Source organism: Hibiscus syriacus, unplaced genomic scaffold (assembly GCF_006381635.1).
Source record: "Hibiscus syriacus cultivar Baekdansim isolate YM2019G1 unplaced genomic scaffold, ASM638163v2 tig00013773_pilon, whole genome shotgun sequence".
Lineage (NCBI taxonomy): Eukaryota > Viridiplantae > Streptophyta > Magnoliopsida > Malvales > Malvaceae > Hibiscus > Hibiscus syriacus.
The window spans coordinates 100,269-125,538 of NW_024062309.1; the positions used below are offsets into that span (position 1 = coordinate 100,269).

At 33.3% G+C, this 25,270-nt stretch overlaps 3 protein-coding genes and 1 pseudogene across 3 annotated transcripts; all 4 read right to left on the reverse strand.

Moving 5' to 3' along the window:
- Positions 1–4,341: 4,341 nt before the first annotated feature.
- LOC120206427 (ethylene-responsive transcription factor CRF4-like) lies at positions 4,342–5,915 on the reverse strand. Its single transcript, XM_039206077.1, has one exon. The coding sequence runs from the start codon at positions 5,613–5,615 to the stop codon at positions 4,581–4,583; it is 1,035 nt and encodes a 344-aa protein (XP_039062008.1). The 5' UTR covers positions 5,616–5,915; the 3' UTR covers positions 4,342–4,580.
- Positions 5,916–8,095: 2,180 nt separating this feature from the next.
- Positions 8,096–10,913, reverse strand: LOC120206430 (ubiquitin-conjugating enzyme E2-17 kDa-like). Its single transcript, XM_039206081.1, has 5 exons — positions 10,833–10,913; positions 10,672–10,749; positions 9,231–9,358; positions 8,683–8,787; positions 8,096–8,523 (listed from the first exon to the last, which is right to left on the reverse strand). Exons 2-5 carry the CDS (start codon positions 10,739–10,741, stop codon positions 8,380–8,382), a joined length of 447 nt encoding a protein of 148 aa, XP_039062012.1. The 5' UTR covers positions 10,742–10,749; positions 10,833–10,913; the 3' UTR covers positions 8,096–8,379.
- Positions 10,914–15,900: 4,987 nt separating this feature from the next.
- Positions 15,901–18,418, reverse strand: LOC120206414 (annotated as a pseudogene).
- Positions 18,419–21,142: 2,724 nt separating this feature from the next.
- On the reverse strand, positions 21,143–23,310 carry LOC120206431 (probable inactive receptor kinase At4g23740). Its single transcript, XM_039206082.1, has 2 exons — positions 21,973–23,310; positions 21,143–21,863 (listed from the first exon to the last, which is right to left on the reverse strand). The coding sequence occupies exons 1-2, from the start codon at positions 23,186–23,188 to the stop codon at positions 21,196–21,198; spliced, it is 1,884 nt and encodes a 627-aa protein (XP_039062013.1). The 5' UTR covers positions 23,189–23,310; the 3' UTR covers positions 21,143–21,195.
- Positions 23,311–25,270: the final 1,960 nt, after the last annotated feature.

The window sequence follows — 25,270 nt, forward strand, 5'->3', positions numbered from 1 at the left end:
TTCTTTAATTTGCAAAAAGGAACATGGTGAGAAATAGTTCATGTAAATGTAGAGAAAAAAAATATCAGTTTTGAAACTAAATTAGCATCTCACGTGAGGGATGATGATTTACAAACTCGACAATTGACTAAAGAAATCAAAAGGGTAATTATAATGAAGTTCTCTATATCATGCAATTTTATAGATTTGAAATTTATTTTTCCGCCTTGAAATATATATATTTTTAATTTTCATACGACGTTGTTTCGATCAAGAAACATACGGTGGTGGAGCATATGTGTTTCTGAAATCTTTAACTTTTTATATAATTTAGATATCTTCTTTATGCGTTTTATTAATAATTTTATATCATTTAAATTTCTACTATAAATTTTTAAAAATCTACAATCCTAACATAAAATCTTCGACCATCCTTAATATAATCGTCTAGTTGTACCACATCTAGGGGTAGACCTAGAGGAGGCTAGATGAGGACAGTCACTTCCTAAAAATTTTAAATTCATATATATTTTATATATTTTCTTTATATTTTTATTGAAAATATGTTTTCGCTCTTTTAGAATTATATAAATTTTTTCTTTCTTAAAATTTTATAAATTCACCATTTAACATAACATATTTTGTCATCCCTAATCATGCCAAGAGTTAGTGATATGTCTCAAAACATCCCCACAATAAAAAGAGACACTAGAAAATAACAAAAACTATATCACGTGAAGTCCAAGTCTCAAAATAAAAAATAAAAAAAATGAAGCAGGAAAAAGTAGCCAGATCAAGTGAGATTCATTAACCTCAACGAAGCCATCGGAAGCCTCTTTCTTATGCAAAACGAGATCACATCGTAACTAAGGACGGATAAAAGATTTTATGACACACAGTGAATTTGAGCTTATAAAATTTCAAGAGACGAAGTTAAACTTTAAAATTCTAGGGACAAAAATAAATTTTCAATAAAAAATACAAAGAAAGAATCTAACAAATGTAATAATTTTAAATTTTCAAAGGGATCACCTCACATGCCTCCATCTAGGTTCCCTGATAGTAATTCTGTCTAATCTTCACACGAGATTTATTTTCTTCGATCCGGTTTCTATTAATGAACTCCATTTTCTCAGCCGCCGTCACATTTTTTTCTTGTTTCAGCAACAAATCCATCTCTTCATGTCTGGTTTGAATCTGACCAAGTACCAACACTTCAACAAGGAACAAACAGAGAGACATGACCGAGTAAAATATGAAGTCCAGTGGCCAAAAAAACATTGACAGAAGGCCGATAAGATGTTCGTCTTCCCTCTCCTTGAGCTTACCGAATTCGATTCGGTTCGAATGTGGAGTGGGATAATAAGTTGTGGAAAGTGATCCATAGGTACCGTGGACTTCAAAGGATTAAAATCGACAAAATCAACGAGATAATGCGTTGATTTTTTTTTTTCACGAGATAGTGCCCTCGCCAGATTAATTGCTCAGATGAGGTGATCTCTACAGTCCCCAGGGTAGGTCGCCATGCACGCCCAGCGACCTAGGTAGGTCGCCATGCAATCCATGCAGCCCCCAAAAGTCGCCATGCAGTCCATGCTTGGCAAATGCCTGAACAATGTTGGTGGTTTAGACATGGCCCTTTCCTTCTACCCTGAGTGTGCAAATGATCCCAAAACCCAAAGTGGTGGGACCATTTACATTGCGCCATGTCTCATTACAAATTCGTCCTCGCAATTGAAAATACTGTTACAGAGAGCTATGTGACCGAGAAGCTATTTTACGCTCTGGACTCTGGTGCAGTACCTATCTATTTTACAGCAAAATGAGTGTTGGACTGCATGGCGACCTTTGGGGACTGTATGGACTGCATGGCGACTTACCCCATCTCACAGGGACGTCGTCCGGAGCACCTGACGACCTATATGGGGACTGTAGATATCACCCATCTGAGCAATTAATCTGACGAGGACACTATCTCGTGAAAAAAAAAATTCAGCGCATTATCTCGTTGATTTTGCCGATTAAAATCTTCCTTTGGCTGGTGTGCACTAATAAGGTTATTAATAGTTTCATACCGTATTAATAATTATAAATCATCCACGTATCGTATGTGAAATAAAATTAAAATATGATAAAAAAATTATCGTTAATTTATAATAAATTTTAAGTATCATAATTCGAATAATTTATAAACATCAAGCTGTGAAATGCACGATTAAGGTCTACCAATAATAACAAGTCAAATTAAAATAATTTTTTTATTGATTCAAATTTAATCTTATAATATTATAATAAAATTTTGGAAGAGGTCAATAACAATAAATATGATATTGGTGGGTCGTCAAACATAAGAGGTTCATGTCTTAAGCGTCAAAATTACGTTGAATACTTACATTTTCCACGACATTAATTCTTTACGTTAATTTTCTAAAAATTCTTGCTACATTCTTGTCTATTTTCCCTCATCTCAAGCAACGATTTAATAATTAATACATAAACAGGTCCTTATATTTTAAATCTGAAAAAATTAGGGTTTCCGGAAAGAAGAAGACTTTAACATATGACATCAATTTTTCTTAATGACAACTTATGACAATAATAATAACGAAAGCAAATTAAAAATTTAAATATTGTATTGTAAATTTTAAAAGTAAGGTAACTAAAATGCATCTGCCATACAAATTCAAGGACCATTTATATAATTTTCCTTAATTCTACTTATGTGTACTAATAGTACCATATTAATGAGATTTATATATTTGTTATTAAACATGAGTTTTGAATTCAGCGACTACAAATCAGATTTGTTTGTATTTATCTTTGTTCGAGTTTTTTTTGGTTAGGTTTTAGTCTTTTATTGCATGATCTTTATGTGATTATAGGAAAATATCCTAATCACACGCTTAACTTACGGTTAAGATTATAAATCTTCATTGTAATTTGAAATATTTTCTATTTTAAATAAAATTAACAACTTTTATCGGGGAACTCAACAACTACAAAATGAGCATAAATTCCGTTGATATTATTGTTATTGCAAGGTTTAAAGAGTTGTAAATGTAAATACATTTAAATGTAATATTTTTAATATAAAAATTAAAATATTGTAAATAATTTAGGTATTATAATTTACATAAAAAAAACAACATCAAATACCATGAAAATGTAATAAATAGAAAAATATGAAGATTTGTTAATATAAAAAATATTCATATCACTAATATTTGTTAAATCTTCCATATAAATAGTAATATAAAAATATATAATACTAAATCAAACTCATATATATTTTTGTGCACTAATATCTTTTAAAAAAAATCTCATATAATTAGTATACAAATATACATATCAGATGCGATATAAATCATATAATATCGAATAGTATGTCAATAAGATATTATTTTAATTAAAATATTAAGAAATTTAAGACCTTAAATTCAAGTATTGTTGTATAAATAGTTTAATGATATTATTGATACAAATATACATACTTATATACCAAAACAAATCTTAATAAAACTTGTCTAACATTACACCGTATCTAACTAATACCATAAAGTTTTCCTTTTTAAAAACGGTAAATTATGCGTTTAGTATTAAAACTATTATTTTTGATCATTTTTAATACCTAAACTTTAAATTTTTTAAAAGTTATATCTAACGTTTAGTTTTTTCTCTTCATTTTAGTACCTCGTTGTTAACTGACATTTTTTATTGGGTAAATTACATCATTTATCACTCAATTATCTTCTCACTCCTATTTTGATACTAAAACTTAAAAATTTTCAATTTAAAAATTGTTCATGTTTTAATTATTCTAATTTATTTTATTAATACTTTTTTTGTGACATTACATTTTTATTATTATTTTATTAATATATAATTGAAAAATTAAGAAAATAAAATTGAAAGTCGGATTGATTAAATTAGGAGTAATTTAAAAGTTAAGTAATTAAATAAAAAAAATTAAACTTTAGTGACAAAAATAAGAGTAAGAAGATAGTTGAATGATAAAATATATAATTAGCCCATAAAAAGCGTCATGTGATCACCTGTTAAATTTTTAACTGCAAAATATTAAAACAAAATAAAAATTAAATGTTATGTATGATTAAAAAAATAAAAATTAAAGTATTAAAAAAATCAAAATCAAAATTGATAATTTAATTATTAAATGCGTAAATTTTCAAATTAAAAGTTAAGAGGAAAAAATTAGACCGCGCGGTTTTCAGAAATGAGCGGCACGACTCGGAGTCACTTGACCGGCCATAACCGTGAATTACGGCACAGTGTATGGGGTGCAAAAAGAATGCCACCATGGCATATTTTAACTCTGCCACGTCATAATGACATCAATAAATGAAAAAGTTTTTAATGTTTTATTTCACCCTCAAAACTATAAATACAGTTTTCCACAACAGCCTAATCATTAAATAAAAATATCAGCAAAACTCCACTCAATTCTCCGTTTATTTTAACGGAGAGACTAACATTAAAAACGTTAAGACCAAAAAAGCTATTCTAAAACATGTATATGTCGCCGCCGATACAAAATCTGCCGGAAAATCGACAAGCAAAACAGCGACGACATGAACTCTGTTTCATAATGTCACTAAAGGATCTGAAAAGAACACATCATCGATGTCTGCAAAATGATCAGCTACTTGACACATAGTCGACGAAGATGAGGATGATGAGCAGCCAAAATCATCACTGAAAACAGTACCATCTGGTAAAAGCATCGCAGCATCATCGAAAACCGACAGCCCCGACACTGACATGTCGAAAAGCTCGTCGACCGAAGGGAAATCGAGCGGCAAATCGAACACCGAAATGTCGGAGAAGTTGGTTTCGGTTTCGCCTTGACATTCGTTAAGAACCGATTGCTTCTGCGGCGGCGGTTTTCTCTCTTCTTCTTGGTATTCGGGAGCTTGTTTCTTCGGTTTGACCGGCGTTTCTTCACTCGACTGAGTTCGGAAGTTGAGAACCGAGGTTGGGGATGAAAGATTGTGAATTGACTCGTCGCCGGATTCGTAACCGGAAACCGAACTGACGTTGATTGTTTCGGGTTTTTCATCGTTTTCTTCCTTAGTAGGCGGAGTAACGAAGTTGGTCAAAGCGTCGGGTCCTCGGAGCTTGATCGCCGCATTATCATAAACCATGGCTGCTTCTTCAGCAGTATCGTAAGTGCCCAACCACAGCCGTACACGTCGAGCGGGATCACGAATCTCCGCCGCCCATTTCCCCCACGGTCTTTGCCGTACTCCCCTGAACTTCATTCCATTCCCTTTCACCGAACAAACCTTAATCCGCCCACGACATCCATTCGTGACGTCAGCTCCCGCCGCCTTCCTTTTCCGGTTAGAAACGGTGCCGAAGGCAGCGACAACCTCGATATTGATCTCGTTGACATAACGTTTCACTCTCTGACGACCAAAGAACTTAGCTTCCTCGTCGCTGGAAGAGTCCGTCGCGTCATGGTCCGTAACAGATACCCGAACGATCCTCGGAACATCAGCAACAGCGCCGCCGTGAGTACGGACATGATCGGAAGCTCTTTTTTCCGGTTTTCTGAACTTGCGAGTAATACTTTTGTGTTCGGTGTATTTGCTCATACATATGACGCTTTCCTCCATATCTGATTGCTTCCTTTTATTTTTCCGAGTCTCTCAGATTCTACCAGTAAGCATCGACTCAGTAAAAAGCAATAAAGCAGCAAAAAAGGCAAAGCAACCGTGAAAGTGAAGCTTAAAACGACGAAAACAAGAACAACGGTGAACCCAGAAATCTGACAAAAGGGTGTTCAAAAAAAGAGACAGGCCTTTCAACAACACGAATCCGCCATGGGAGGGGCTGAAACGGAGATAAAAAAAGGGGGGAGCAACTGAAGTGAAGATACACAAAAAGGAAAGTGAGCAACTGTTTGCCTTATAAAAAGAGACGCAGGTAAGCACAACGAAGTTTCTATACTTGTCACTGTTCTGTTCTTTGAAGATTTCGCTGATGAGATCCACTCGACCAATGAAACCCATAATCACTCATTTTACCGTTTTATAGGATCCCAACAGCCCAAATAGGAAAATAAATAAATCCTCGATAGACTACCATCCCTAATACCAATCCAAGTATTGTTTTATGTAATGGTCAAATTGTGATTCAGGTCCCTATATTATGTTAAAGAAAAATTTCCTTTTCGCCTTATACTAGCGTAATTTGGCCATTTTACTTCTATAATCATATCTATTAATCCAAGTTGCTAGTATCGTTGCCAATGCGGTTCAAATAACATGTTTATTTTGGTCACTTATTAAGTTTCAAGGGGTTTAATATTTTATGGTAAAAATTATAGTATGAGCTTTTAACAACTAGATTGAACGTGGCGGGCAACCTTGAATTCTACCTCATACTGATTTTTATTTTTTATTTCATTTTAGTACCCAATGTTAAAAACCTAACGTGTTTATTATGTAAGTGGTTCGTGTGTGTATATATATGTATCACATCAGGAGGCATTCCCACCGAGAGAGGTTGTGATCAGACATGTTTAAAGATCCCATGTCTTAGAGTCACGGAGAATCATATATATAATATATGGATTAGCAAAGACATTATTGAAAAAAGCTTGAGCTGCTTCCTTGGAGTTTGGCCCTCATTTCAAATTGATTATACCCCGAACCCCCAAATAAGGTAAACTACTTAGTTGATCATTTAACTATTTAGCCTTTTTACTTTTTCCATCAATCTTTTAACTTTTTCCATCAATCTTTTAATTTTTTCAATCACACCACATAACTATTTATTTATTTTTCAATCAAGCCACTAGCCGTTAACTGTTGACAGAAATGATGATGTGGTAGTTAAAAGGAATTGACATAATTATAGTTATGTGGCTTGATTGAAACAATTAAATAGTTAAGTGGTCAACTGAGTAGTGGCTTTAACTGCCACACCATCATTTCCTTTAACGTTAGTGGCTAGTGGTTTGATTGAAACAATTAAAAAGTTATGTGGTGTGATTGAAAAAATTGAAAGATCAATGGAAAAAGTAAAATGGCTAAATAGTTAATTGGTAAACCGAGTAGTTTACCCAAAAAAACCATTCAGAGAAAGGGACAGCCAGTGTAAATAAATACACCAAAATCGGGGGGGGGGGGGAATTGAGTCTACCGAACCCAGAAAAAATTAGTATACACAATTCCTATTCTTATTAATTATCCATCTTAGCTTCATTGTTTAATTAATTAAATAAATAATAAATTGATTTTCCTGTTCTGCTGCTGCACAAAAATCAAACAGATCGGCCGCACTATTTTCTTTAATGACAAATTCAGTGCGTTGAACAATGGCGGTAGCACGAACCTGCGAACTTCTTATTTTGAACAGCATAGAATAAGAGATTGTAATTAGTTCACATTTCTTCTCCCATTTTCTATTTCTCCCACATTATATAATACAAATGGAAAAATCTAAATTCATTAACATCGTGTTTTTAAATTATAATATCTTTTGAAACTTATACATAGGTTAGATGATTATGCTTATTTAAATTATTGATGGTAAGTAGAAGTGTGAGTGTTTGGGGGAAGTCGCCACTCGGCAGTTTATGATTCCCTCAATCTTGTGAATTTGTCTTAATGGAGACGACGTGGGCTCTATCAAACTAAGATATAGTTTCTTTATATATATATAATCTTTAAAAAATAAACAATGGAAGCTGATTTTCAGGGACCATGCTGGCCTCCACTCGTGGTCACGACCATTAGCCATACGTTTTGAATAATAATGAAACAAGAAAATATCGGCCCAATATTAAAATACTCGACAAGGAATTCTATCAATAATTTTTTTTCTCTTGGTTGATTTTGCGATGTTCTTAAATATAATAATTAATTAAGAAAAACTTATATCCTCGATAACATATAGACAATTTTTAAATTCTTTTTGCTTATATGCTTACTAAAAATTTGAGAGCAGTACTTTTGATTACTAAAAATTTTCTATATCAATCGAGTGCGTAAACTACGACTATTCAGTATTCATTTCGGTTCTATATCGTTAGTATAAAGTAACGTTTAAATATAAACTAAAACAAGCTTTTGGTATAACATTATTTAAATTGTGATATAATTGCCAATATTAGTGTTTGAATGCCCATTTTAGGGAGAACAATGAACAATTTCAGATTCAGGAGCATAAGCTTCTCTGTTTAAAAGTTGCATTATCCAGACAACAAAACAAAAGCAGCTTTTGCATTCTTCTTTAACCAAGGCCGTGTTGTGGACATCCTCGGTCCGGTTTTAGCCTTGGGTATTAAAATAGATAGAACTGAAAACCCAAAATAAATATGATATACTTCTAAGAAAAAGATAGGCCTACCCCCTCGCACCGCCGAAGCTTGTTTTAACCCATAGCATACTTCTGGGTCCAGCTCCTTGCAGTTGTCTCATACTTGGCTTTGTCCGTCTTGTACATGTGAGCAATCTCCGGCACCAAAGGATCGTCGGGATTTGGGTCCGTAAGCAAAGAACAGATTGACAGCAATACCTGAGAGAACAAAATCATAAAGAAGAAAAGTGTTAAACCAATTAGAGGGATGAAACGTAATTCGTAAATACGATTTGGTTGTTACAACAATGGCTGGATCCATTTTTATCATCTGCTGATAACCCGAACAAGAATATGAGATGGTTAGAAAATAATGACCTTGGAAATCGTTAGTGCAGGACTCCACTGCTCCTTCAAGATGTCTAGGCAAATGCTTCCGTTGCTATTGATATTGGGGTGGAATACCTTTGTTTTAAATGCCACCTACGAAATCCAATATCATATGAAAAATCTTTGAGACAGACAGTAGCAAGAGGGAAGGCAGCAAACACCAAGTGGTCATGTATTTTAATTTTCATTTTCCACATTCGAGCCATCAGGTAGACACAATCGATGCATATATTATAAACTACCTCGATATACAATCAATGTCGTATGAAACAAAAAAAAATCAAGAAGGATTATCCAATAAAAAGCATAATCCTTAATTTCTTCAAATATAGATAAACTGGAGATAGAGAAATGAAGGTGGGAGGGCATTTCAAATAGTGTAGTTATGCAACTGAATAATAGAGGTTGCTGTCCCACACAGAATAGAAGTGAATTGTCAAAGTTTTATAGCATTGAAACAACAGAGAAATTTTGCATGCACTTGCGGATGTCAAAGACCTGCTTCTATGTTCAACAAAAATTGCAAAAGAAAGTACCTTGGGAGGCTTAAAGGGATAATCAGGAGGAAAATGAATGGTCACAAGGAAAACACCCCCAGCATAAGGACTATCCGGTGGACCCATGATTGTGGCCTGCCAATGAAACATGTCTTCAGCAACAGGGCCTGCAAATTTATCAGATAAACATTAACCAATACATGTAAGTAATAAAGCTCAAACATACTCAAGAACTTGTGAATACAACCAATTGCTGAAAACATGAGCATAAGAAGCATATGAAAATAATAAGCAATGTTATGATCAGGCAGATAAGAGACTCGATATCAAAAATGTGATGACAAGCAAAATGGTGATATGATCACAGTGCTTGAAATATACATTCATAAAACGAGAAAATTAGTATACTGCCATTCAGAGTCAGACAATTGTTACTACAAAGAAGCACATATACAATGAAAATTGCTTTGGAATTCTCATGAAGGGAAGCCCCAATCAATTAGATCTGGTTTTAAAACTGCAATTTATCAACTTGATTTACAATCCATAAATTAAAACATTTGCACCTGAATATGACCATATACTACATTGATAATGCCACCACATGATGAAGTGCAATCTAAATTATCAATGTCTAAGCATGATAAAATGTGTCAAAAACATTTTCGACATTAATTGAGAACATAATAGACAATATATACATTTAGAAGGGTCAAGAACAATCCATGGACTAGACATGCTATACACTATGAGACTCTGATCGAATATGAAAAATAAGGAGCACTTCCAAGTTTAACACCCATTTAATCCAAGAAGAGCTTCATTTGAGCATAATGAATTGCAAAACCATTTTATCAACGCTTAACATTTTCCAGTTATACTTTTTTGTATGCTATAGTTGTACTGGCTCATAACAGAACATGATTTGCCAAACAGATGCCACGGCGAAAAGGAATACAAACTTAGCTCAGCCATCCTATTCCAAATGTTGCACACGAAACTACAATAATTTAAAAATTATCACCAATGAACATAACTAATTATAAAACATTATTGTTGCAAAAATTACTAAAATTATATTAAAAAAACATGAAACTACAATCATTTCCAAATAATCACATATAAACGATAGTAATAACTTTGATTATATTTTTTGTCAAAAATTACCATTAACGTCATAAATATATACGGAGAATTCTATCTTCTTACACGAAGATAAACGCATTAATAAATGAGAAAGATGATAAAAAGAAAGAAAGAAAAAACAACTCGAGATTAAGATCATTTTCTCTTGCAACAATCACAGATAAATCATATCAGACTGATACTTTTTGATCCTCGATTTAAACACTAACACATATACACATACAGATCTAGCAATTGATCTACACGGGCTAAACAAAAACACGTCAATATAAAAACATAATAAATTAAAAATAACGAAAATGATGAATTCATAGAGAGAGCATATATATTATACCAGCGCTGCATGATGTAGGAGGATCCTTCTGCAAATCCTTCAATTCCTTCAAGATCCGCTTCGATGCCATCGCCAAACCTGCAATTTATTCAGCATAAATTAAAAAACTAAATCAAAACAAGAGAAATAATGATAACAATAAGAATGATTTGAGATCTAACCTCAAAAGATGCTTGCGATTCAAACTATTTTATATAAATTGTGTTTTCGAATGCCTGAAGGAAAATTAGGAGGGGAGAAAATGAAATACACGATGGAAGTAGAAAAGCCTAATATGAGAAGAAAATAAATAAGAAAAAATTACGAAGGAGAAGAGAATTAAAGATCGGGTGTGGAGGCGGTCTTTTATAAAGGGGTGGAGCGGCCCTTAATTGAGGTCTGTGATTGGTGGTTAAAGTAATTGTGAGTGGGTCCCATTGATTTTTGTCACCCGGTTTTTGCCTAAAGTTGCCGCCAGCAACAAGTCCGTTTATTGTTTATTTATTTATTACTATTATTAGGGTAAAGTACATTAAAAATCAATTAATCATTTTATTTTTTAAAGGCTTTATATAAAATTAAATGTCTAAATTATACTCAAAATTATTTTTTGGTGTCTAAAGAAATTTTTGTTAAAAATACGTGTCTCAAGTTTTATCTATTACACTTTTAGCTGCATACCGTTAAAAAATGTTAAATGACATGTTGCACGTCTAATTTTTTAAAATATTTTTAAATAATATTTTATTTTAAAAATATTTGGACGTAACGTGTTATTTAACTTGTTTTAACGGTAGGGACCTAAAAATATAACTGAAAAACTTTAAACACATATTTTTTAACTAAAATTCTTTAGAACTAAAATGTTTTTGATGCATTCTTTATGCACTTATTTTTTTATTAGCCTTTTTTAAAGTTATAAGATAATTATTAAATTTATTAAAATATTACAAAATATATATTAAATTTTTAAAATTATTTATTTATAAAAAATTGATTAATTTGATATAAGTACAATGTATTATCTGTTCATAGATAATTATCTATCATTTGACATTGAACGCTCACATCTCTGACATTCCTATTGCTCGAACCTGAGACTTCAAGAATAACAACAATTTATATCACCCGAATTGTTTGGTTTGTGATACTTATCCAAAATTTTATAATTAACAATTATAGTGATTATTTATAATAATTTGATAAATTTAATAGTCAATTATATATATATATATAAAAAATTAATGACTAATGTGTTAATTACATATTAATTTCTCAAGATTTAGAGTTTTAACTTTAATACTACAAACAATGTAAACTTATAATATTTAATATGAATTAAAATAAATAATTTATTTTTATTAATACGAGGTAAGTAAAATGTAATATCGATTAAAGATAACTCTCAATCATTTGACACTAAACGTTTGTTTCCATGATATATCTAGTGTTGAAATTCGAGCCTCAAATAATAACAACAATTCATTGACTACTGAGGTCAATTGATTCGTGCAATTAATAAATAAGTTAAAAATCAAAGAAAATACTAAAATTATTAGTTTATTCTGATTTTTTCTTTTTTCCTTTTGAGATTCTTTAGCTTGAACGCGTTGCCCGTGGTCGTTCGAGGAAAATACGAAACGCACTCGCAGCGTCGTTTTTCTTATGTTGTGGTGTGCTCGGTGCGGGGTATTATGGTGTTGCTTTTTGGGTTTATGATTGGGTCCGCTGTGGAACGAACGCGTTTGTCAATTTGAGTTGGCTTGGTCCTGGCTGGCCGTCCGCGTTTGGGTCAAAACTCAAAACCTGCGAGGTCATCATCAATTACAACATAAGTTCCTCACTGACGCCTGATGTAAATGACATAATGGACAAAAAGTCCACAACATTCATCACCTATTCATTTGCATCCTCAAAGTTTTTCTTTGGTAATGTTAACTCTTAAAGTTTTATGTTTTTCAAATAAGTCCTTTTGAATATTCAATTGAAAGCTAACAATTTGTTGGTCTGACATGACAAAGTTAAGAGTGTAGTCGAAAAATAATAAATACCAGATATTTCCACCATTATGTATTTTCAGTTTTGATTTATAATTGCTTTCATGTTTACAGTTTTCACCAATTGACATTTCATAATTCGGAGGTCTTAACCTTGGGATCGTGGGATCGAGTCCCATGGAGGGCATTTCATAATTCGGAGGTCTCCTACGGAAGCTGCTCTCAATCTGGCGTTGGGGGCAGCCTACTATCCTACCTCCCCTTACCCCCATTACATATGGGAATAAGGGTCGGCTAAGTTTTTTTATTCTTCATGTTTCATCAACTTTGACATTCTTGAACCAGTAAGCCGAACTCTTAAGGTATCTTACTCAAGTTGTTCTTGTAGTCGATGTACGCGAACCCGAACCGGAGAGTGTATCCGGAAGTCCATTCGAAATCATCGGAAAACGCCCACATATATTAACCCTTTACGTTAACACCCTCCCTGCCAAAAGGTTAAAAAAAATTGGATTTAGGCAACAAGTTGAGCTGAAGCTGAACTTTGTTTATGGATTAAGTACTCTCCGGATTGCTTTCAAAAGGGACCTTAAGTGTCCGTCAAGGTACCTAATCCTAGTGCTATCTTTAAGGGCTTCTTCTATTGTCACTGAAGCATTATTTGCTTCAGCCTCCCCTGCAGAAAACAAAAGGCAAATGAAATTCAGGTTATTGGCTTCAAATGCATGGAACTTAAGCATTGTAACCGAGGACCGAAGACTCCAGCGATCCGGCTAACCGTTCTCCGTAATGTAAATGAGTGGATTGTTGTATTTGTTCTTTATGTATAGCATTAGATCTCTCAATCCCTTTGGATAAATGAAAAGTCAGCTCACATCAGTCTGCGAAATTGTTAACACTGATATTTGTTCATCAAATGGGCGTTTGAAGAAGGGAAGATCAGAAAAGAAGAAGAAAGAGCTAAGAAATTACCGATGTGCCTATCGGAACTCCATTCTTCTCGGCTGTGAGAACGAAACGGTACGTTAATAATAATGCTAGGCTTTTTCGGGTCTGAATAGAATGAGATCATTAGCATACTAAGCTAATCCAAAAACCTTCAAGATTTTCACGAAGTTCAAAATAACAAAAAAAAAATTAGACAAAAGAAGTAATACACAACAAGAATAAAATAATTCAAAATTCTTTCACTCTATTCTTGCTTTTAAGAATAAGAGATACACCATTCGTGTTCTTATTGATGGTAATGGTAACAGATTAGAATCCTACGATGATATGGCAAATGAAATTATCAATTTTTTTCTCTAATATGCTTGGTTCTACTGACAACAGAGTCAAATCCACTGATCCTGATACTCTCAAACTATTGCTTGATTTTTTTTCTGTCATCAGAAGCTTCTTCTAGCCTTGTTAAGGACATTACTGCTAGAGAAATTCAGGAAGCTATTTTCTGCAAGGTGACGACAAAGCCCCTGGGCCAGATGGCTTCTCTCCTAATTTCTTCAAGAAATCTTGGTCTATTGTGGGGATGATGTTACTGCTGCTGTCAAGTATTTCTTCACTTATTCTTACATGATTCCAGCCTTTAACTCTACTGTCATAGCTCTAGTTCCTAAAGTCCCTAATCCTGGAACTGTTAAAGATTTTCATCCCATTTCTTGTTGTTCTGTAATTTACAAAACTATAACAAAAATTCTGGTTAAAAGATTGTCAGATCTTCTCCCAAACATTATCTCTTTAAACCAGACAACTTTTATCAACGGTAGGAGTATTATTGATAATACCCTTCTTGCTCAAGAATTGGTCAAAGGCTATGGTAGGAAATCAATCTCCCCTAGATGCTCCTTGAAAATTGATCTTCACAAGGCTTTCGATTCAATTCATTGGGGTTTCATTTCTTCTATTCTTAATGCACTTAGCCTTCTTCCAACATTCATTGCATGGATTGAATCTTGTTTCACTCAAGCAAGGTACTCCATCTCATTCAATGGTTCCCTTATTGGCTATTTTAAGGGTGTTAGAGGTTTAAGACAAGGAGATCCTCTTTCTCCAACTTTGTTTGTCCTTGTAATGCACGTTTTCTCCAAAATGCTGAACTTGGCTGCTGATAAAGGTGTGTTTAGCTATCACCCAAAATGTAAGAAGACTAGGCTTACTCACCTTTCTTTTACAGATGATCTTATGATATTTTGCAAAGGCAATGTTGATTCTATTATGGGTGTCTTAAGTGTTCTTGAACAGTTTTCTGAAATTTCTGGGCTTCACCTAAATTCTGCTAAGTGCGAATTTTTCGATGCTGGTTGTTCTTCAAGAGCTTTGGATTTCTTTAAACATATCTCTGGTTTTAAAAAAGGCTGTCTACCTGTGAGATACTTAGGTATTCCCCTAGTTACTCGAAAACTAACTGAGAAGGACTGTGAAGTGCTTATTGATAAAATTAAACAAAGGCTTCACCATTGGTCTAACAGAAATCTGAGTTATGCTGGCAGACTTGAACTCATTCGTTTAGTCCTGTTCAGTGTCTCAAACTACTGGTGTAGACAACCTATTCTTCCCCAATCGATCTTATTAAAGATTAATCAACTCTGTTCCAGATTTTTCTGGAAAGGCGAAGACAAGCAGCTGCAGGTGCTAGAGTCAGTTGGGACTCTATTTGCTTTTCAAAATCTGAAGGAGGCCTCGGCCTAAAAAACATTAACATCTGGAACAAGCATGCCTTATTGATCTCATTAGGAAAATCATTGTGAAAGATGGTTCTCTTTAGGTTGCTTGGCTATATGATTATATTCTTAAGGATCTTGATTTTTGGGATTATAATGTAGGTTCTAACTTGAGCTACACTGTTTGCAGAATATTAAAAATGCGTGCTACTGCTTATCCTATTATTTCTTCTTCTGGTTCTTTAAAGCTTTCTGATATCTGGGAAGCTATCCGAATCAAAGGGGAAAAAGTTCCTTGGCACAAATTAATCCGGTTTCCTTTGCACATTCCTAAATTCAGCTTAATTTCTTGGATGGCTTTGCTGAATAGACTTCCTACTAGAGACAGTTACTCAAAATGGGAATCATCTTGGAAGGGGCTTGTGTTAATTGCAATATTGAGCAAGAGACAAGAAATCATATTTTCTCAAATTGTCCGCTTGTTGTTCAGCTTTGGAACTCTATACTGTCTCTAAGTCGACTGCGGAAGGCTTACTTATCTTGGGATGAAATGGTTATTCGGGCTACTACAACATGGAAAGGGAAATCTTTACTCACCACTGTTCTGAAGATCTCATGGACTGCTTATATCTACACACTGTGGGAGGAAAGAAATCACCGAGAACCTGTTAAAGGTTATTAAAGAAGCAGTGAGGATTCAACTTAAGGATATAAATATTAATAGAACTGATAGTATTAATGATCACCTATGTAAAGCTTGGGGAATTGACTAACCAATCTAAGTTTTTGTAAGTAGGTTGATTATTGTTCTTTTGTTATAGATTGGTTGATTGTTTTGTAGTTGAACACTACTCTTTGGATAATAAAATTTGATTTATCCAAAAAAAATAATAATTCAAAACACTACTCGCCATCCAAAACTAAAATCCAGTTCCCTGAAAGCTGCCTCTCGGTCTTCAGCTGTATCATATTTCGGTACGCACCAAAAGGGTACTAAGCTAATCCCAATTTCTCCCTTTTGAGATGCCTGCACATTCATCAATCGTCACCATAACACATGCGAATTTTTATTCAGATTTGTTCTAATTATATAAAGACATTGTTCGGGATTACTCCGGTCGAATTCGAGTATCGAAAACCGATTCGAACCTGCCACTTCTCTTTGTAGAGAAGGAAGTGACGGGATAAGATGTAAGAGTCGTTTGCTGGAGTGACAATGCCCATGCTCCACCCATTTGGTTCATTCATAGTCACCCACTGCTTGACTGGACCCCCAAATGTTTTAAAGAAGAAAATCAGCATGCTCAAAGAAGTCATCCCTCTCAGTGAAATAAACAGATTAAATCTTTTCTAGAACATACATTCATATTCATATTACGTGTTCAAATATACGCCGGACACGAATACTTTAAGATCAGTTGATAAATCCGAGTCAATCGTAAAACTTACAAAATTTTGGGACCTGAAAATGCACCGTATTTTCATCTTCGAGAGCTTGGGGATGATCAAATTGGAGTAAAGACACAAAGGGAATTAAGCCATTGGCAAGGAGGTGGTCGATCAGATTGTTGTAAAATTGGACACCCAGTGGGTTCACTCCACCACTAAGTTTGCCCTCTGTAGAATAGAGACCCTAAACTTCAATTTCTGTGCAAAATTCATCAACTATTTGGACTATTATTAAAACTAAAAATTAATGGACTTTCTGGGAAAAATTCTAGACCATGAAATGGAGAATCTGAAGGAATCCAAACCAGTCTTTTTCATAAGCATTATATCCTCCCGTGGATCATTAAATTAATTACTTAATTTAATGATAAGAATGTTTTATGGATATGCATAGGATGAGTAATTGATGTATATAGTTAGTGCATCAAATATTAGTCTATGAAAATAATTAACCAATAGATAACTAACCTTGTAACGATGATAAAAATCGATTGCTACATTTCCTGTACTCCCATCAATAATCCTTTCTGTCAATATATCATATTTCGAGTTAACTTAGAATTTTTGAAATATCATATTTATTTTTTATTTTAATATAAACAGTATAACTAATTAATAAAAAATTGAAATTTAAACCTCTTATGCAATATCATAAATTCAAATATTGGTATTATGAATAAAAATTTCGAATTATAAACGTATGCAATACTTAATTCAAATTAATTATAAACCAAATATTATAATTATAAAAAAATTATTAATTATTTCCTTGAGTTGGGTTTATTTCTCTTTTAATATGAGATATATAAAATAATAAAGGGTAAATTATGCATTTAGTAGTTAAACTATCATTTTTGATCTATTTTAGTACCCAAACTTTCATTTCTTTCAAAACCATGCCCAATGTTCAATTTTCATTTCATTTTAGTACTCGTCGTTAAAAACTTAATGTGTTTAGTACCTAAACTACCAATTTTAGTACCTAAAATTTCATTTTTTTTCAAAAAATAATGTTAAATTTTGAACGGGTATTAAATGAAACAAAAACTAAAGTTTTTAACGGGATACTAAAATGAAACAAAAACTAAACTTTAGATATGATTTTAAGAAATTAAAAGTTTAAGTACTAAAATAGATCAAAACTGATAGTTTATATACTAATCTCATAATTTACCAAAAATAAATTAACATAGATATTTTCTAACGAAATTGTTCCAGAAAATTCGGTACTTTCCCATCTTAGAGAGTTGCTCCTTCGATCTGTAGTAGAGCCGCAAGTCAACAATAATAATATTAAGGGTAAATTAGATATTTAGTCACTTGACTATTTATATAGTTATGATGTGATATTATTTTATGATAACAAATCAATATCATTGTTATTTTTTAACGGTGAATGACTAAAACGAAATGAAAACCCATCATGCAATATGCTTTAGAAAAGAAATAATTTAATAACTAAAACGAAACTACGAAAATAAGTAGATTGACTAAATACATAGTTCACCCTCATATTAATAACTAAAAGGAGAAGATAGGTACCTGGTAAGCAGGTGATCCAGCTCCGAAAATAAAACCATTAGGAAAGTAGCCGCGGTTAAATGGCGTATGTGTAGCCGTTGCACCCGAAGGTCCAGCAGCGCCCAGGGCGGCTAGCACCATTAGCATGCTCAACAATAAAAGCCCGCTATAAATGAGACGAGACAGATCGTGAGCTACTCGAGATCAACTTGGTCAAAGCTCGATAAATACTCGGATCGAATAATTCGACTCGAGCTCGACTAGAATTCTTAACGAGCCGAAACGAGCTGCTTGATACTCGACTCGAAAAGCTCGTGAGCAACTCGAAAATAATATATTAAGATTTTATTTTTAAAAAAAAATTATTAATAATATTAATATTATGTATTGATTTTTTTTAAAATTAAATAATTTTATGTATTTAAGATTCAGGTTCGAGTTCGAGTTTGAAACTTCAATCTAGTTAAGTTTAAGATTTTTTTTTCATTTCGAGCCTTTTTGAGCTGCTCACGAGCTTCAGTTCAGGATTTCGAGTTCGAGTCGAGCTTAAAAATTTTAAGCTCGCGAGTTTTCGAATCGAGTCGAGCTTCATTTCAAGTTTTCAAGTCAAATCGAACTCGACTCAGTTTTAGACCCTCTATATATACACTCTTTCCCTATATATACAAATGGCCGTCCATGTTTAAATAAAAACAAGTTGGTATTAAATTAAAATTGTGCAATCAATTATGAAGATGACTGGATAGCTCGTATCCATTGGCACATTATCTTCTTTTATATAAATAAGTACTAAAATTATTGTTAATCATATGTGAGCTGACTTGATCTTCCATGTAATAAAGACACCACAACTTCTTACTATGAAACGAAGTGAACTGTATCATTTAGGGGTGAGCAAAACCGGCTGATTCAAATTTTTTTAACAAATTTAATTTTAAATTATTCGAGTTAACTCGAATTATAAATTTGGTTTTCGAGTTGAGTTGAAATTTTGAAATTTTGAGTTATTAAAAAAAATTGAAATTTTGAATAAGTATTTTACAGTTTTACGATTTCGTCCTTGATTTCATTATTCCTTCAATTCTCCTTCACCATTTTTCACCAAATTTTAATCACATGCTCATAAACCATGATAATAAATTTTTATTTTTCAATTTAGTCCTTAATTTTTCATAATTTCGTTATTTAGTCAATACATCATTTATTTTAAGTCCTTTTTACCAAATTTGAACACATGCTCATATACCACAATAGAATACCTATGTAACTTCAATTCATCTTTTTGATAATAATTTTTTATTTTTCAATTTAGTCCCTCAATTTTTTATAATTTCTTATTTCTTCAATTCATCCTTTATTTTAAGTTTGTTCTTTTACCAAATTTGAACCACATGCTCATATGACACAATAGAATACCTATGTAACTTCAATTCCTCTTTTTAACAATAGTTTTTTATTTTTCAATTTAGTCCCTCAATTTTTCATAATTTCCTTATTTATTCAATTCATCATTTATTTTCAGTACGGTTTTTTACCAAATTTGAACCACATGCTCATATACCACAATAGAATATTATGTAACTTCAATTTCTACTTTTTTTAAAAAAATTACTCTCTATTCTTTTATTTAGTCCCTTAACTTTGTATTTTACTCAATGTTGTCTTTTGACTACAATTCCTTTATACTCTCATCAATATTTTACCCTCAAAATATTTTCTCTGAGATATAATATTATGAATATATTTTATAATTTTAGATTTTATTTATATATTAAATAATATTATAATATGAAACGAATATATATATATATATATAGAAAAAGTCAAAAGATTGAAACAAATCCTTGATATAATACTATAAATAATCATAATAAAATTAGTATAGAAACTCGAGTAACTCGACTCGAGAAAATTTCAAGTTAAGTTCGAGTTGTAAAATATGACTGATTAACTCGAATAACTCAAAAAATTTTGACTAGACTCGATCCAATGTTCACTCCTAATATCATTATATGATAAAAAAACAAATAAAATTGGCAACTTGTTCTTTCTGAAGGTCTTGCATTTAAATTGTTATTATGTCTACGGATGTGTGTGCAATATCAGTGATTAAAAAAATTTGACCATACATTACTTTATAATCATTCTAAACTATTTCTTTTTAAAATGTATATAGTTAAAAATGTACAACATATGTCAAATATAACTTTTGTTATGTGATGAGACATTATTTTTATGTATATTTTACGATTTAATTATATTTAATTATTGAGATTAATAAAGGCCATTTAACCCGAATTTGATGAGTCTTGACTAGATTGATAGAGTCATTTTTCTTTTAAAAAGTCGGGTTTAAGTTGGGTCGAGGGTTTAAAGAAGGGGTCGGATTCGGATTTAAGATGAAAAAAACTTATTCGACCCGACTCGAGAAAATAATATAATTATCTCTTATATTTAAGGATGATTGTAAAATACACATCTCTATGTATTTTCTTTTCAATTAGATCTCTATTTTATCTAATGATAAAAATATTTTTTTAAATATACGTGTTAGATCAAATCAAGCATAAGTTTTTATCTCAAAAATTAAATCTAATTATGCGTTAGATTGAATCTCTCTAAACCTGAATCATGTGCAAATGGAGGAGTATAAATTTTGGGTCGAGTCCGGATAGGGGGGGAAACCACAAGCCATGACCATCTCCGGGATAATGAGCTGAAAATCATTGATTATGATCGATTGAACCACAAATCTGTGTTAAAGAGATATAACGAGACATTGACTAAGCAAAATCACATTGTTTAAATGATAAAACAGCTTAAATAGCTAAACTAATTAATAACTTAAATAATCCGAAACCCTTATCCATCTTGTAAAAGAAAAAAATTATAGTGATTCATAATTCTAAATGAATCTCTCATGGTGGAACTATTGAAGAAGAAACTGTTTCAGCTCCTATACGTGGGAATGTTGAGCCTGAGGTTTCTGATGTAGTTTCAAAAGACTGTTGGTTCCCATAATTAGCTCGCCGGATTTCCTCCACCGTCTTTGCTAGGTCGGCCGTTTTCGGTCTCTGCTCCGGCACCCTCACCACACAACTCATTGCAACTTGTAGCATCTCCACCATTTCCTCCTCATTCAGAAAACGTAAGAGTTCGACGTCAAAAACTTCGGCCGTCCACTCTTCCCGAACCACCGAGTGCACCCACCTCACCAAGTGAACGATCTCCTCGCCACCGGTGGCGTGTATCGGTGATCTCCCGGTTAGAAGCTCAAGTAAAAACACCCCGAAACTGTATACATCAGATGCTTGAGTCGCTTTCCTTGTGTCTGTTACTTCTGGCGCACGGTAACCAGCAGCATGCGTTATGGGCGGGGGCATTGAACTCATTGCCGATGCTAAACCGATATCGGAGACGCAACCGTATTGTTCTGAGTTGATGAAAATGTTGGAGGCTTTTATGTTTCCATGTACGAGCTTGCCATTGTTTTGTGAGTGGATATAAGCAAGGCCTCTTGCAGCACCAATTGCAATCTTAAGCCTAGTTTCCCAGTCCAAAGGTGTCCTGCTTTCACCCCTTTTACCTGAAAATGCAGACACATGTATATAGGCACACACACATAGATTAAGGATCAAAGAACAGATTATATTAAATAAAACGGACCCGAATTCGAGTATATCTAGTTAGTTTACCATGTAGCAAAGCAGAGACACTTCCCAGATCATAGTAATCATGAACCACAAGCTTCTCATCTTTTGAATAATATGCTCTTAGTGCAGACACATTCTCGTGCCTGATATGGCCAATGACCTCCATTTGTTGTTCGAACTCCCGTTTAGCCGATGCGACCTCTTTCAACCTCTTCACCGCCACGGTTGTCGAATCCTCCAAGGCCGCTTTATACGTCACCCCAAATGTTCCCTTCCCAAGCACCTCAGCAGAAGAACTCAACAAGTCCTCAAGATCAAATGCAAGATGACACCCCTCAAAGAACACAAGCCTGTTGTTGTTATCATGATTCTCGGAAGCCATTTTCTTGAATTTGATCTCTTTCTTCGGGATGTTTTCCGGGAATTCTCGTTGTGGATTTCGTCTCTTGGACCGACGACAGATTATCAAAAGGGAAATCAAAACACACAGCAGGACACAAGCTCCGATTATTACCCCCAAGAGTGCCGGTTCACCGAGTTTTCGAGCTTTCTTGGATGCTTGAGCATTAGTTGGTTGGCCTGGAAGAGTGGTGGTGGTTGATGAAAGGTTAGTATTACCAGAAAATACCGAGATTGGGAATCTTCCAAGGGACTTGGGGATAATGCCAATGAGATCATTGTTGGACAAATCAAGCTGTTGCAAGCCGGGGATATTGATATCCGGGATATCACCCGAAAGCGAGTTATTCGAAAGATTCAAAGCTACCAAGTGACGGGATTTCGACACCGATGGAGGAATGCTTCCGTTGAAGCCATTGTTCGAAAGATCAACAATGGTAAGATTATTCCAAAGAGACAAATCAGGTAACGAACCAGATAACTCATTGAATTGTAGATAAAGTGTAGTGAGTGTCTTGAGCTCGACAAAATCGAAAGGAAACGAACCCGAGATGGCATTGGATCTAAGGCTCAAGACCTCAAGAGCTGATAACCTACTGAGAGTGTTGGGTGGAATAGGGCCTCGAAATCCCATTCCAGGCAAATGCAGACCAACAACCCTGGACTTATCACGGTTGCACGCCACACCGATCCAGCTGCTGCAAACAGAGGCTTCTTTGTTCCAGTTGAAAGACCTTGAGTGATGAATATGTTCAACGAAATCTAATAAAGCTTGTTTATCTTCAACTGGGACTGCCTGGATAGATAAGAAAATTGCCCCCATGATGAACATGAACAATGGGTTCATTTTCTTGAACATTTTCCCAGTTGCCAAACACCCCAATGAATCAACCAGAAATCTCAGCAGTACTTTGGCCACATCGACATGAATTTGAATGACACACCAAAGATATCAGAAAGTCAGACACAATCATTAAAGAATCTGTTTGTAAGCTATAATCGCTAGTATCATTGACTAAAAAGACATGATTTTAGGCGGAAATTTTTCAAAAGCAGCAGTTTTAGGTGAGTTAGGTCCATCAATTTTTTGACTTTTTCTAACCGGTGTCCACCTTTTCTCTATTTGGCTACTGTGTAAAATGTTTTAAAAAAAAATTCATTATCCCGATTTTAGTTAAACGCGGCTGCTAATGGGTATATAAGTTTTAATATTTTTCAAGAATCAAAGTAGAATAACAACATTCAGATTTTTTCTCCTATTCTCTTTCATTTTCTCGACAACCAAACAGTTAATATGCAAACACCAGAGAATAGAAAGACCAAGGAGAACAAACCTACTTGAGGAGAAACCCAGAGCCCAGATCAAATGAAAAATGGAAAAGCTTCAGAATTGATTAAAATTCAAGAACATGAAACAAATAAAACAAAAAGCATATTATCCAAGAATCAAATAAGCTACTCCATTAGATAATCATTTGAGAGAAAGAAGCCGCAGTCCCCACATGCTAATATTTTACGTTTTATTAATTTCAGCTTACGAAGAATGATATGTAATTAAGTAGGTGCTGTGGGTCTGGGGTACACTGCACGTATGCACGTAGGGATCCATGCATGGATATTCTTACTTCATTGATGATTGCTTTATTAAACTGGTGCCGGTGATAAGCGGCGGAACCACCGTTTGGTGAGGGTAGGCATGCGTCCACTTGAAATTTGAATTTTTTTTATTAATTATTTATTTTATTGATGAATTCATGTTAAAATTTTTCATATCTACCTTAAAATTTATGTATTCTTTGATTAGTTACTTATTTTATTAACGGTGCTCGTCCTAAAATTTTATTTCTATGCACTCCATTTAAAAATTCATGTTAATATATGTAGGCTACTTTTAAAAATATTTCTAAATATATCACTATTAATGATTTCGATTTAAACAATATTACAAATAAAATATACGTAATTTTTATCTACTTGAGGTGTCGACATTTAGACGTTGACTTTTTACTCGGTGGTGTGACCTATTTAATATTTTTTTTACTATCAAAACGGACAAAGCGGAATCATTTAAGAGCGGGAACCATTTATGAACGGGGATGGTTTAGTTAAAAAAATATTATCTAAAATGTTAATAAATTTTTAATTTTTTTTTTAAAAAAGTGTTATCTAAAATATTGTTTTTTTATGAAAATGTTAATATTAAGCGTTATATAAAATGTTTAACACTTTCGGTAAAACGTTACTAAAATATTATTTTTTCTATCGAAAATTAATTAATGAAATTAATATTTTAAGTAAAAATAATAATGTTTTAGGTAACACTTTACCGAAAATATTAAAAAATATTAACATTTCCGGTAAGTCATTTCTTTAACTGTATATTAAGACTACAGTACAGCAGAACTACTCTTTAAGAGCGGGCATAATCCCCAATGAATTGCCCAAGCTTATTTAAATAAATTATTTTTCGGTTTAATCTTTTTGGATCATCGTGGACAATTAATTATTGTCTTTCACTTGTCATTTTTTACGATAAAATAATATTAAAATATTTATTTTTCTTTTCTTGTGATTTTTTAAAATAAAATTCACTCAAAATCGATTAAATTAAATAAAAGAATATATCATTTTTAAAAGTTTAGAGGCTTTCTTAGACGTGGATTTTATGTTGTTTGTTTGAAAATTCAAAAGCATTAATTTAAGAACACGAATAAAATACCTCAAAGCTAACCTTATTGGACGGTTATCGGGCTCGAATTATTAGTACATTGAGCCTTTAAATAATTTTTCGTCTATTTCAAGTAAGGATGGCAACAGACCGGGTTCGGACCGGGTATTGGTCCCCCTGTCCCCGTCCCCGTTTAAAAAACCCGTATCTATCCCCGTTTAAAAAACCGCGGGGATTTAAACGGGGATCTCCATCGGGTAATCGGAGAAATCG